The 13,593-nt window shown below is 37.3% G+C and overlaps 1 protein-coding gene across 1 annotated transcript in view; it reads left to right on the forward strand.

Annotated features, from left to right (window-relative positions):
• Window positions 1-12,653, forward strand: part of NCAM2 (neural cell adhesion molecule 2) — an 808,853-nt gene extending 796,200 nt beyond the window's left edge. The window contains exon 16 of the mRNA XM_078658362.1: window positions 7,849-12,653. Coding sequence (XP_078514488.1) covers window positions 7,849-7,960 — 112 coding nt within the window. The 3' untranslated portion in view covers window positions 7,961-12,653. The remainder of the gene's footprint in view (window positions 1-7,848) is intronic.
• Window positions 12,654-13,593: the final 940 nt, after the last annotated feature.

Raw genomic sequence — 13,593 nt, forward strand, 5'->3', positions numbered from 1 at the left:
CTAACCCCTGGTTTATTAGTGATCTTAATGAAGAACAGCGTCTCCTTAGGCTTGCTGAAAGAGCATGGAGACACACCTCCATGCTCAGTTTTATTCACAAGTCCAGGACAGATCCTGCCCGTATTCGTTCTGTATCTGTTTCAATACATCAGAAACAACTGCTAAGGAAGGGGTGCCATGTACTCTGATGTAAATGGCAGTAAAGATTGTTCCCCAAGTGGCACATTCCTCAATCGAGGGAACCAACCCCATTGGCAAGCAAATGGTTAGCATTATGTGTTTTTCTTGCTGACCTATGTGGGGAAATACTGCTTCCCGCTGTGCAATTTTTTGTGCAATCCAGAACAGAATTTGCTCCTGTTTGAATGGAATTGTCCCTATTACTGATTTCAGTGCCTGCGAGTTAATTATAGGTGTGGTCTAATGTGGACAAGCCAGAGCATTTCTCACAGGTTGGACTGTCAATGTTCGCATGACAAACTGGACAATGTGTCTGTATAGCCTGACTATGTCTTTGTATATTGCATGGACTTCATCTACTAGTAGTGTATCTATCTCTGGATGTGGAGTGTATGTCGCTAAGAACGGCCAGGTTTCTCCTTCTATGATGAGCGAACTGAGTCTCACGACAGATGTTGTGTGTGGGAGGACACCTTTAAACCAGTTTTTGTGTTGCTGGTACATTAAAGGGACTTCAATGTCTTTGTATGGAATGTATTCATCTGTTGGTTCAACTACAATGTATGTGTGGAACAATTTAGTCACCTTATCCGCAGGTGGGAACTGAACCCAAGAATAGAATACCTCTGATCCATACACCTTGTGTGCCTCAATCATGAAAGAAACACAGCCACCTGTTAATGGTATGCCGTGTGCTAACAATTTCATAGTTACTGCATGTCTGCAGTTTTCTGTAATAGTACAAGTGTTAGCCCATTCTTCTTCCCCCGAGCTACTCATGGGGTCAGTCATTTTTTAAAGGAGAAGAAAAAGTTAAGAGGTAGGTTTTTGCACAATGTGGCCAACCTTTTATCCTTACAAATGGGGGTGGGGTCGCACACTACTCACACACCGGCGGTGTCGCCCCTAAGGACTCTGGTCAATGTAGTAAAGTGTTCGCGATGCATCATCTTTCGATCTTCTGCTATCTTCGCTGTCTTCGCCATCCCTGGACACGTGTTTCGGGGTATCACCCCTCGTCAGCAGGGATAGGCCGTGTACTGGGGTTGCCGATGGCTGCCAATATCTGCCAGGTATATCCTTACAAGCTTGCTAAACCTTCAGCTGAAGCACAGAGTATATCTGATCCGCTGAGGCGGATTTCCCTTTCCACTTCAGACATCGCTGAAAAGTGAGCATGGCTTTCTGAGAAAGCATGACTGAACTACTTAGATTTTCATTGTTAAGATAAGAACTAAACCAACGTTGGCAAGGCCATGTTGTGTAGTTCCTAGGAGTACCCCAGGACCTGCACATTTTGGATGACCTAAACTGAGGGCTTGGTGTCCCAACCACTTCCAGGCACCTTCACAGGATATGTCAGCTGTTAGACCAGCTAGCTCTACGGTGCCACTCCCACCCCACTGTATTCTACCGTGGTGTAGGTAATTTTTGGCAACCACAGTACATGACAACCCTAATTCCTCAGGGATCATGGAAAACAGTCCAGTATGTCTCGCTCAGACACTCGTGCTTGCTTTCTCTCAGAAAATACATTTTGATGTGATTAGGATGTTTTAGTAAATATTTATTAGTCCAGCGACAACCTTGTGTAAAACATATGTGCTGCGACAATCAGTAGACAGAAGCATACAAAAGCGATTGCTAGTACCATTATAGTAAATAGTTGATACATTTCTACCATATTGCCAATAAGATGAACATAAGCAGTTCAGATAGAAACAGGATCACTTGCATATTCCGATAAATTTGTGCCCTAAGTAATTTGCCTATATGTACCTAGCCTAGCCTGGATGTGTAGTTGTATGTGCCTATGGCTATGTGTATCTGTAGCCAACAAACCAGTAGGGATGAACTAACCCCATCACCTGCTGGTTTTCAATGAAGGCACCCATCTCTGCTTTGAGGATGACAGCCCGCAAGGGATGCCAGACCACTGCATGTCAAAGATTCAGCATGCAGGACCACGTCTCAGCTTGGAAGGAATTCTCCTCTAATTTGTAGGGGGAGTGAGGGTGCTTTATACTAAAGTGGTCACTTCAGAGTTTTTTCTAGAATCTACATGTTTTAAAAACAATCATGGATACTTTTCTAAACAAGTGTGATCATGCACCGCTGGCTGTCGGCCAAGGATAAAAAATTGGTGACCCGTATACATAATAATTCTGCCGTGCCTTGGGACATGTTTATGTACATCAGGTACAAGGATTATGATAGAATACCTAGCGCCTGGTGTCAGAGAGACAGGAGCAAGCTGCTAGGTAAAAGGTCACCTGTTTAGAATCGATATTGTTTTGTGTATGGGAGAATGTATGTAAAGAATGGGGTATACATGATGGGACTATCCTAAAAGACATTACAGTGGCCATAGGCTGAATTGCTGGAAATTAGTTGATCAGTTAACGTGAACACAATTGAATCTTCACTCTCACGGAGACTGATACAGACAGAAAATGTGGCTTCCTTTGGCTAATACAGAAAAGTGGGAGAAGAGTCATCATTTCATAGGGATATGCAGGAAAAGGAAAACCTTTTCACATCTACCACTATCCTGCACAATAATCTGTACATTCTAGTCTGCTTATATACAGAAATGTCCTGTGCACTCCTCATACACATATCTAATATTTATGGTAGTTGAGAGGAGACGGTCATGACACACTATATGGATATCATCGACCGAGTCTGAAGAGAATTTCCCAAATAGGGGGTGCAACTAAAAATGAATGTGACCCACAGCTATAGGCTGACACTAACTGTTATTTATGTCATGACCTGGAGAAAGTGACATTAAACATTCATATTAAAAGGTTGTTTATTTTGAGTAAAAGCTCATTAGAGTCTAGAACTCTCTTTAGCGTATTGATATGAGCAGTCCAGACTAACACTGGAAGCCCACATGAGAAAGTCAATTGCACATATAGGCTGTATCTACATTCCCAAAAATGTTGATATACAAATGGAAATTCACTATTGAAATTCACAAAATATGAATTTGCACTTGCAAACAGATTTTCAAATGCATGTTTTAACCTAGTAAGGGACTATATTAAGCATGAGTAAATTGTCCCCCATGGTTGGGGGCTAGACACTCATGAGTGAGAATGTCCTGCAATGGTTACATTCCCCCCACACACCTACACATGTTTATATTTTACATATTCATAAACCTCTCCACAGCAAATACCCAACCATGAGATAAACTCCTGTCCTGGCCATTAATACGGGTGTTATTTAGAGATTGCCAGACAGGGTATTCTGTCAAAAGCATTTGAAATATCATGTCTTCTGCTTTACAAGTGTATTATAGTCAATAGCACTTGACTATGGTTTAGTAATAAGCCATGTCTGTGATAGCCTAATGTGTCTATCAACTCACAATAAGGGGGTCATTAGGATGGCGGATTTCCCGCATACTCTGGGCCGGCGGAAGCCACCGCCGGCCCGGAGGATGCGGGAAATCCGCCGAGGAGGCCTGAAAGACCCACCGCCAAATCAGGATGGCTGGTGGGTCTCCCAATCCGTCCGCCGCTTTTCCGCCGCGGTTGGAAGGCGACCACGGCGGAAAAGCAATAACATGGCTGGCGGTGTCTATCAGACACCGCCAGCCATATTAGGATGCAGGGTGAGTCATGCTTTTCCGCGGCGGCTTTACCGCCGTGGAAAAGCATACGGACAGTCACTTTGGGGGCCCGTTGCGGGCCCCCTGGGTGAAGGTTGCGTGGGGGGTGCACATGGGGTGTACCTATGGTACCCCCCTGCCCTTGCGTGCACGAAGCGGCAGGCACCGCGCGGTGCCTGCCGCTTTGTGCATGCAAATGCACACCTTTCGTTTTTTGCATTGCGGCGGATGCTGCTTCAAGCAGCACCCGCCGCAATGTAAAACATACAGGATGTGACCGCCAGGGTGGCGGTCACATCCTAATTGCTATGGAGGAACCGCCGCTGCCCATGCGGACGGTCCCTCCAACTCAGGGGTGGCGGACGGACGCAAGTCCGTCCGCCATCCTAATCGGCCCCTTAGTCTCTAAACATGTTCCAGAGTCATAATGTAAGAGAACTGTTTAACGTGTGACTTAATGTTGGGCAAGGAGTTTATCCAGTTGTACAAACATCTTCTTTGGAGAAAAATAATAAAGAATAAAATGCCAGTTAGGATAAAGTTAAAGCATTTTTTTTAATTTACTGTGAACAGATATGCTTGCTGAATTGCATTATCTTTAAATGTGATTGATAATTTGCAAATGTTTTTATGAGATGTCACACATTTCCACAAGCTCTCTTGGTAATTATTGCACATTTTAAACATCACTAAATATGCATCTAAACTTGGGAGGTAACCTTTGGGTGCAAAGTTTTATCTTTACATAAGAATTAGGCTACAGACATTTAAGTCTTTGAAAACATTAGATGATGTTGGGTGGTCATGTACTTGCCAAACCCGTGACTGTCTTTCCATGGGAATGCTTTATCATTCACATCTGTGAGTAAGCCTATGAATGCAAATTGTTGTTATTGTTTAACAATTGAGTCTTAGACATTTAAGATTTAGAAAGCAGTAGCACCAGATTTTGACGATTGTTGTCCAAGGCATGGATCCCCTTCCATATGGATGCTACTTCACGCCTCTCTTACCAGTAGACAGGCTTTTCGTATGCAAGTGAAATCAGTCAAGCAGAGAATGCAATCTACAGCAGTGAAGACAAGTCATTATCAAATATGCCTACACCTACGTTATGAGGGGATAGACTGTTCACTCGAACTAAAGTCTTGACATTGACTATGATTAGATCATTCACTAATCCCATAAGGCAATGTGTATTTCAGAATCATAAAATCTTGCATAATGAGTATCCTGATAGGAGGAAAGGGCAGGTAGCACATGCATAGAAAATGACGGAGGACAGTGAATTAAGCAGTTTTGAGACATATACTTTCTAGCTTGGTTCTCCATAATCTGTCCCAAGGGCACCATGCCTAGATTTAAGAACCCTAAAGTAGCCAGGGCCAGCATTAAGTAAAATTGAAATAATAAAAAATATTTATAGTTGTTAGACCTGGCACACTTAGCGTGGTTTACCCTCAAACCTTTTGCTTTCAACTCTCTTACTTTCTGACTTTATTTTTCTGGTTTTAGGACTGCTAACCAGTTCTTAAGTGTCTGTGCTCACTCCTTAAAACAAGATAGAATTGGCGTATACGCAATTGGCCAATTCAATTTATCTGTACGTCAGTAGTATATTGCCACTACCTGTTCTCTGGGCCTGTAAATTAAATGATACTTGTGGGCCTTCAACACCAATGGTTCCACCCACTTAAGTAACTTTAAGAATGTCTCAGGCCTGCCATTGCAGCCTGTGTGAGCAGTTTTGACATGGTACAATAAACCTTTTGGAGGCTTCCAACTTCCTTTTTAGTGTATGTAAGTCACCCCCATGGTAGGCCCTGGACAGCACAAAGGGCAGGGTGCTGTGAATGTAAAAAGTGGGACATGCAGTTTTTAGTTCCACATGTCTGGGTAGTCAAAAACTTAGATTTTCAATACTACCAGACCTACCTCTCCCATAGGATAACACTGGAGTTACCTTACTACTCTTAACAAATATAATTTCCAAATGGGAACTTGAAACCAGTTCATGTTTGGGGTATTTGGAATTTTAAAGGAAAAATCCTAACTTATTGTGAAGTTGGATTTTAAATAAAAAATTGAAAGTGCCACTTTTAAAAAAGTTGGCCTTTCCCTGCCTTAGCCATTTGGTGCGTGCAGCCTGTCTCTGAGACACATAACTGGGTGAAATGGACAGATGGACTTTGTGTATTTCTCCAGCGACACACAAAATGATCTTAGATGGGCCATCACTAGCAGGATGGGAGGAAGGAGCAGGGCACAGTCCCACTTATACCTGAATATGCTGTGTTCTGCCTCCACCCAAAGGGCTGCATACCCCCTGTAGGTAGTCTGGAGCCGGGCCAGGTAGGCAGGACACCTGTGCACTACAAAGGCATGCATCTAGAAGCTTCTCCCAACTTCAAAAGCACTACTCAGGATACATACTGGCCCTCAGACACCAACTTTTCAGTACACTTCTGGACCTGTGGATAATCTCCCAGGAAGAAGGACTGATGTGCTGCTGTAATGACTGCCATTCTGCTGGACTACGGTTCCGAAGGACTGCTACCCTGCTGTGTAGAGCTGCTGCCTTCCTGCCTGCGTATGAAGTACAGGCCTGTATCTGTGGAACCCAGACCCTAAAGTGACTCCTAGGGCTGGTTGGATGGCCCTCTGACTTCAGAATCAGGGAAAGAAGGTTCCAACAACCTTGAACCCAGCACCTGGACTCTGTCATCTGTGAGTCTACCCTGCAAAGTGGGGTGATCCCAGTCCTGGACCCTTGGAATACGTCTCTCCTATGCTGTGTGGTTCAAACCTAAGTATAACCAATGCATTGCTGCTGCTGGGTGGATTGAACCCTTTGCAAAGAGATGCATCACATTTCAGACTAACAGAACAGCCGCTGGGAAAGGCTTCCTTGGTGCAGGCCCTTGCATTCTTCATTGAAGGCAGACTTGATTGCAGGCTCTGCATCGCAAGCTCGCAGCTCCTCAGAAGTGATATATCACCCCTGCTGCACGAAACATCCGCCACGCTGGACATCACATTGTAAGCCGTCATTAACAGGATACTCAAGAGGATGCAGGACCTCACACAGTAGCCTTGCCACACTTCGAAACTGATGTATTGTTTTGGCTGCGCATTGCATCATCAATGCATATATTTGCAGCTCTCAGCAAACCAGGGTTGAAGGTAATTTGTTCAGTGGGCCTAACTGAGTCTCTATAGGTGGCCCGTACTCCATCACGGTCAGCCTGAACTTGTGACTTCTTCCCGGTCCAACCAGATATTTATAGTCAGTGCTTTATGCTTTTTGGTGCTATTTTTGCTAAAATCTTTAAAATTGCATATCTCTGATTCTACTAATTGTATTTTTGTTGTTTGTCATTCTGGTCTTTTTTTAAATAAACAATTACTCTATTTTTCTATCTTGGTGTGGGTTCCTTTTTGTGTGGTGTTGTTCACTTTACTACTGTTTGTAGTGCTTCCCAAATACTTTACACATTTCCTTGAAGTTAAGCATGACTGCTTTGTGCCAAGCTACCTGAGGGATGAGCACAGTTTAATTGAGTGTTGGCAGGTGACTCACACCGACAAGGATTGTGATTGTAGATTGATCAAGTCTCACACCCCAGTCAACCAAAATCCCAACATTTTACAATAAGCTAATTGGGTCATTTATGATAACAAGTTGAGAACGTTTAAAAAAAGCTAACATCTGAAATTATTACTGGATTATCCCCCTTGAATTCAACAAATAATAATCAAAATGATGTATAATTTTGGATAATTCAATATATTTTGAAATCTTATATTCATAAAGTATTTCCTCCTAATCTCATGCATTTAGAAATCTCACAAATGTGAAAGCAATGGTGTTGTCATGTTTAAATAATGAGGCTTGTGACTACAGTTTATTGTGCATTGCAAACCACAAAGTGTGTGTCAGCAAAGAATGCTTTTATATTTGGCTTTAACTTTACAATGTTAAACAGATGAGCACACTGTCATGCAATGCCCATTTCTCATACATAACATTGTCCTTTTATTCACAGGAAATTACCTATGAAAGAAGAAAATGGCAAAGATGCTTTAAGTCCAGAAAATATTGATATCAAAATATCTAATGACATCCTAAACAGAAAAGAAGATGACAGTAAATCGTAAATGGAAACATACAATCACCACAACAAACACATTAATGGTTGGAGCAACGCTGTGATCAATCATTTGCTGCTGACCATTTCTTGGGCAACATACGCTTTGAAATGAATTTTCACTACAAAACATTCATAATGAAGGAGGAGCCCTAATTTTAAAGTTTGATTTGTTAATAGTACTTGTACATTTTGTATTAATCAAAGATATCAGTACCATTGTGCCAATTTAATAAAATTGCCAAACAAATACCCACAAGTTTCTAAGCATTGCTCATTGACTAAATGTTGGAAGCCTAACAGCTGAGAGAATATGGGTCTTGTCTTAAAGTTTATTTTTTTTATAATAGTGATTAAGGGGTAAAACACTATCTTTGGTAATTAGCTCCATGTTGCCTGACCCTTCCCTCAAAAATGTATTTTATCATATTGAATTAAATCCCCCGAATAATTTTAACATCACTTGCATGGGATTTGTGTCTTAAAATATTTCATGTAGTTTATGTTAACCTAGCCTAAATGTATTTTATTCCAGCACATACTTTTCAAAATGCAAAAAAAGTACTGGAGAAGTCAAATATATCAAGATGTGAACAAATATATGGTAGATTCCTATTTTTTGTTTTCTATGTAAACAAGTTTTTCTTGAAGTTCTAAGTATTTCAATTAATTTATTTATTAAACAGGAAAAAAATACATGAACAATGTTATAAATTGTCAATTTGTTATGATAAAATATTGCATTAAATGAGATATTTTGTAAACTCCGGAGAGTATAAAATATATTGACTAATTATACATAAACAAAGGATTCATCATGCTTTCGTTTTAATTTCTGAAAGCTTTCAGCTTGAAATAGAATGCCACAAGAAATGTACATTTCAGAAATATTCAGTTAACTGAGTTAACCTATTGAACTACAACAAGCACTTCATGGATTTGTTCCACTTAGTGGAGTTAAAAAAGTTGTCTTTGTCTTCTTGTATCAATCAGCTTTTTGGATTGTAAATTATTTAAAACATGTTTGCTTTTCCCTATATTTGTTTTCTACCAAGGAAGCAGCCTTGTGTTTAGGACAGATTAGGCATAGATGCGGATGAGTGATTAGAACATATTTCCAAAAAGTTAATATGAAGGTTATCTTTATAAAAGACAAACGCTAATTATGTCACAGTGAGATCACCTTCCATTACATAATTAAACAATTCATATTTAATAAATGCAATTTCTATATGATTAGACATGGACCTATATAGATGTTTTAGAATGTAAAAAAATTCATAAAACAAAAAGAAACGCGCATTTAACTATTCTCAGATGTATTGAGGAATCACTATTTTAGGCTTATGACCTAAATCCACAGAACAAATGTTTTGGTATTCATTACTATGATCTGTTTGTGAATTGCTTAACTGGTAATTTTATCAGAAAGGTAACATCACTGTACATATGCAGTAATGCTCACTGCATATAAAATAAAATATGTTAATTTGAGATTAACATACATGTCAGTGAAATAATTTGTTAGCATTATGAAATGTGAATATGACAAAAGGCTCTTTTAAAATATTTAGATATTACTTTCTGAACTTTTTCCAGGGTAGTAAACAACAACACCTAAGATTTTTGTAACAGGAACAAATAGTCCAAAAGTAAACACAAACAACTGTATATATATGTACTAGAAACATTTCCAAAACAGGAAATTGTTTTTAGTAATTTGTAAAATATGTTAAATCTGGAACAACAATAATTTATTTGCATTGTAAACTAAATCTGTTCCTAATTATGTACAAATATTATATTTACTATTTTGAAATTGTTTAAGTGCACATATCACTGTCGTAAGTGGTAACATTATCTAATTAAAGTAAACACCTATTGAACTCAAACTAATTCTTTTGCAGTTTTGTCAGATAATGATAAAGTTAATTGTTGACAGTGTGCAGTAATTTACACATCATTTAACAAAGTTCACTATAAACAAATGCAATTGTTTTTTTAATTATTTAAATAGGTGTGCTATTTGAGTACCTTTTTCGCATTTGGTACATTATGCCAGTGTTACTAATTAGTTGTATTCTATGTTTTCAACACACACAAAGCAAACCTTATAGTCAAACAGAACATTATCTTTTACATAGAAGTACTTGGTTTAATAAGTATATAATGAAAGCACTTTTTATTGCTCATCATCAATTCAAACATATTCCGAGTATATATGTCCATTCCATGCAATTGTTTTTTTGTTACCTAAGTAGAATAATATTCAATTCATAACTTGGATGATATGGTGTCATTTTCTGTTAACTATTTCTCATTTGTTTAGCTCTGTTTGGATTATCATGACACAAATTTAGCAGATCAGCATACATTCATTCATTCATTTAGTTAAAACTAAAATGCAAATGAATTCTAACATTTCTGACACACATTCTGGTTAACTGTTTGGAAGATATGATTTTCTTGGTTCCTTTGAAAACAAAACCCATCATAGTCTCACAATTAATGTTTTTATGTTGTATTGAATTTTTAAAACTGAAATATGCTCACCAGATTTTAGCATGTCCAGCTATAAGATTTAAACAACTACCCCTTAAGTAGATGTCTGATCATGTCTACTCTATAACAACATAATTGAAACAGTAATCAGATGTACACATTTTTATTCCAAATTTTCATTTTGAAATAGCATGTTGTATCTAACATTACTATCAGTGTTGCTTCACATTTATACTATGCTCCAAAAAGTGCATCAAAAAAATCTTAATTGGAATTCACAGCACACATTCACTTACCAATAAGGGGAAAAATAAATAATCTAATGTAACCAAAATAAATGAAAATAAATTGGCATGAAATAAATGAAGCAGAAAATGTAACAAGCAACCAAATTAATGTTTTCAAGGAACACACGACAAAAAGAAATGAGTAAGATATTATATCAACTTTAAACATTATATGAGATAATGAAAATGTAATTATTTCTTTCGCAAAGGAAAAAACACATTCACAGGCCTGTCAAACTAACAAAGAAAGTGCCAAATTAACTTATAGCATATATTTACAAAAATACAATGCACCTGTATATTTCTGTAAAAATAATATAAACACCCCTAAAAAATCCACCAGTAGTTTGTTGAACCTTTTACAAAACATGGCCTAGTTAACTTCAAAGTGATTTTATTTGTCTCAATTTAAAAGTACTATGGGAGCAACATTGTCAGCAGAGTTTTTTTTCAAAGTAGCTATTTTTAAAAAAACTTTAAAAACTTACTTTTAAGTTGAATGTTCAATATATTGAGTTAACACTTATGAATGTTGATGCATTGTCCTCACCATATGACACCAACAACATTATACGTATGTCATATTGATGACATCTGTAGTGGCATATTTAGTGCCGAAGGACATAGTAAACTATGCAGAATGGACTAGACTAATTGAATTAGGCAGCTGTAAAATATGTGATTCTGAATTGTATAGGTTAGATTGGACAAAGGTGAAAAAGTAGACTCGAAGTTAGAAAAACGTAGGAATTATCATACATTCTTTTTCTGAACTAATCCTAATGACAAAGGGCATTTTTTTAAATGTGAAAATAGGTAAAGGTGGACTGTTTTGATGTGGGTGCTCAGTTCATGAGTATAGCTCAGTGTTTACTTGTTTATATTCCAAAATACGTTTATTGTACCCAATCAATAAACAGATAACACATACTGACCTAGCCGCTAGTGAATGGTAAATGTTAAATAAACAGAGAAAATACTTTAATGGATTTTGAGCAGGACTGGCAGATCATAACACATCATTCATTTTGAATGTAGTCTTTACAATAATTTAGCAATTTGGATATCAGTGGGGGTATAGCATTTTTCTTTAAGAAAATGATTTCTTGTGCCAAACCCAAAAATAGGTTGCACGGCCATGGACCGCTGGACAGATATATATATATAATGCAAAACAAAAGTCTACAATAGTGCATTATAGCCTCCACTCGCAGCCTCAATTTTATACATATGTACAGACAATATATGTGTCAGTGTGTATATATGTGTGTGTGTATGTATATATATATATATATATATATATATATATATATATATATATATATATATATACATATAAATATGTATACATATACATATTCATATACATACACATGAATAGTGTCTTTTATTTTCTTGATGGCTTGATTTGCAAATATTGGTCTTAGCTCTTCTGTGTCTTTTGTGACACAATTGAGATGTCCTTTTGCACTCAAATTGTGAGGGTGAATTACGCATATACTGTCTAAGTAACCACGCCATCTTGTGCCATCTTTGTTGGCATGAGAAACAATTGTGTCATTATATGTATGCCTTTAAAGTTCAAATAAGTTTGTATACAAATATATCTCACAATAATAACTACAATCTTGTTTTGGAAAAATCACTATTGCCTAAATACCTGTTTAATTTAATGGCAGAAAAAATATGTCAGCAAAGTATTCATTACTTTTTACACATATCCTCCCATTTCTATATTCTCTCGGACATGTTTTTTAATGCACATCATTATTTGTTTAATATTCATACTTCAATTAGTTCTTGCCTTTGTAACCAAAAATGTGTATTATTCAAATCCTATTGTAATTTTTTACTTGTCTGTTGCTACAATGAATTATCTCTGTAATAAAATAAATAAATAAAATACAAAACATACATAGATACAATTTTTCTTTCAAATATTTTGCTGGGCTTCCTAAACACAGCTATAATTGTGGTTGCATTGTTGTGTCAGCTGTTGGTATGACAACCATAGTTTAATTAATTTGGGAATTAATACTTGAAATACAGTAAGTAGACATTTAACAAGGGTATTTTTGACAGACAATGGCAGGTTGTACTTATGTAAAATACATGAAAATAGATATAGAGAGCTTTTATATTGCCAATCTAATAATTTAGAAATATATTTGTCATTCCGATTACCATAACTAATGTTTTATAACTCAGATAGTATGTCATTCAAGAAATATACTATGGGACTATTTCAAATTATCATTTTCACATAGAAATACCAAGGATTATGCTGTACATTGAGTGAAGTACTTAGAAAATGTTTGCTCAATATCCTCAGAAATAGGCCATTTTATGTGTATGAGTCCAAACACAGAGAAGCAGGACATACCTGAAATATTAAAACTTGATAAAACTACCTTAATAATTTCAATGACCAAATGTCAAGATTTTTCAAGTTACTCATATGAAAATGTAATATTTCCATAGACAATCACATGATATATTTAACATAGTTTTTTGCAGCAAATGGTTTTTGTTGTCTCTAAGAAAAGACACTGGTTGATTCTATGATATTGAGCACAGAGGTTTCTGTATTTTGAAATGATCTATATCAAAATTGGTGCGGTCCCGGTGACTGGATTTCCTTCTATAAATGTATCCTAAATTAGGATGGATATTTTTTTCTCCATCACTATGGCTAGAAAGAGTAAAACTTTAATTGGTGTTTAATTAAGTATAATGTTAGAGAACAGTGTTGACATGACCCAATTTGAGGACACAGAAGAAACCCAGTACATGTGAGGACATTATGGTGTCCAGCCTTAGGGGTTGCAAGGTTTTTTGGCCATACATGGATGCT

Source organism: Lissotriton helveticus, chromosome 8 (assembly GCF_964261635.1).
Source record: "Lissotriton helveticus chromosome 8, aLisHel1.1, whole genome shotgun sequence".
Classification (NCBI taxonomy): domain Eukaryota; kingdom Metazoa; phylum Chordata; class Amphibia; order Caudata; family Salamandridae; genus Lissotriton; species Lissotriton helveticus.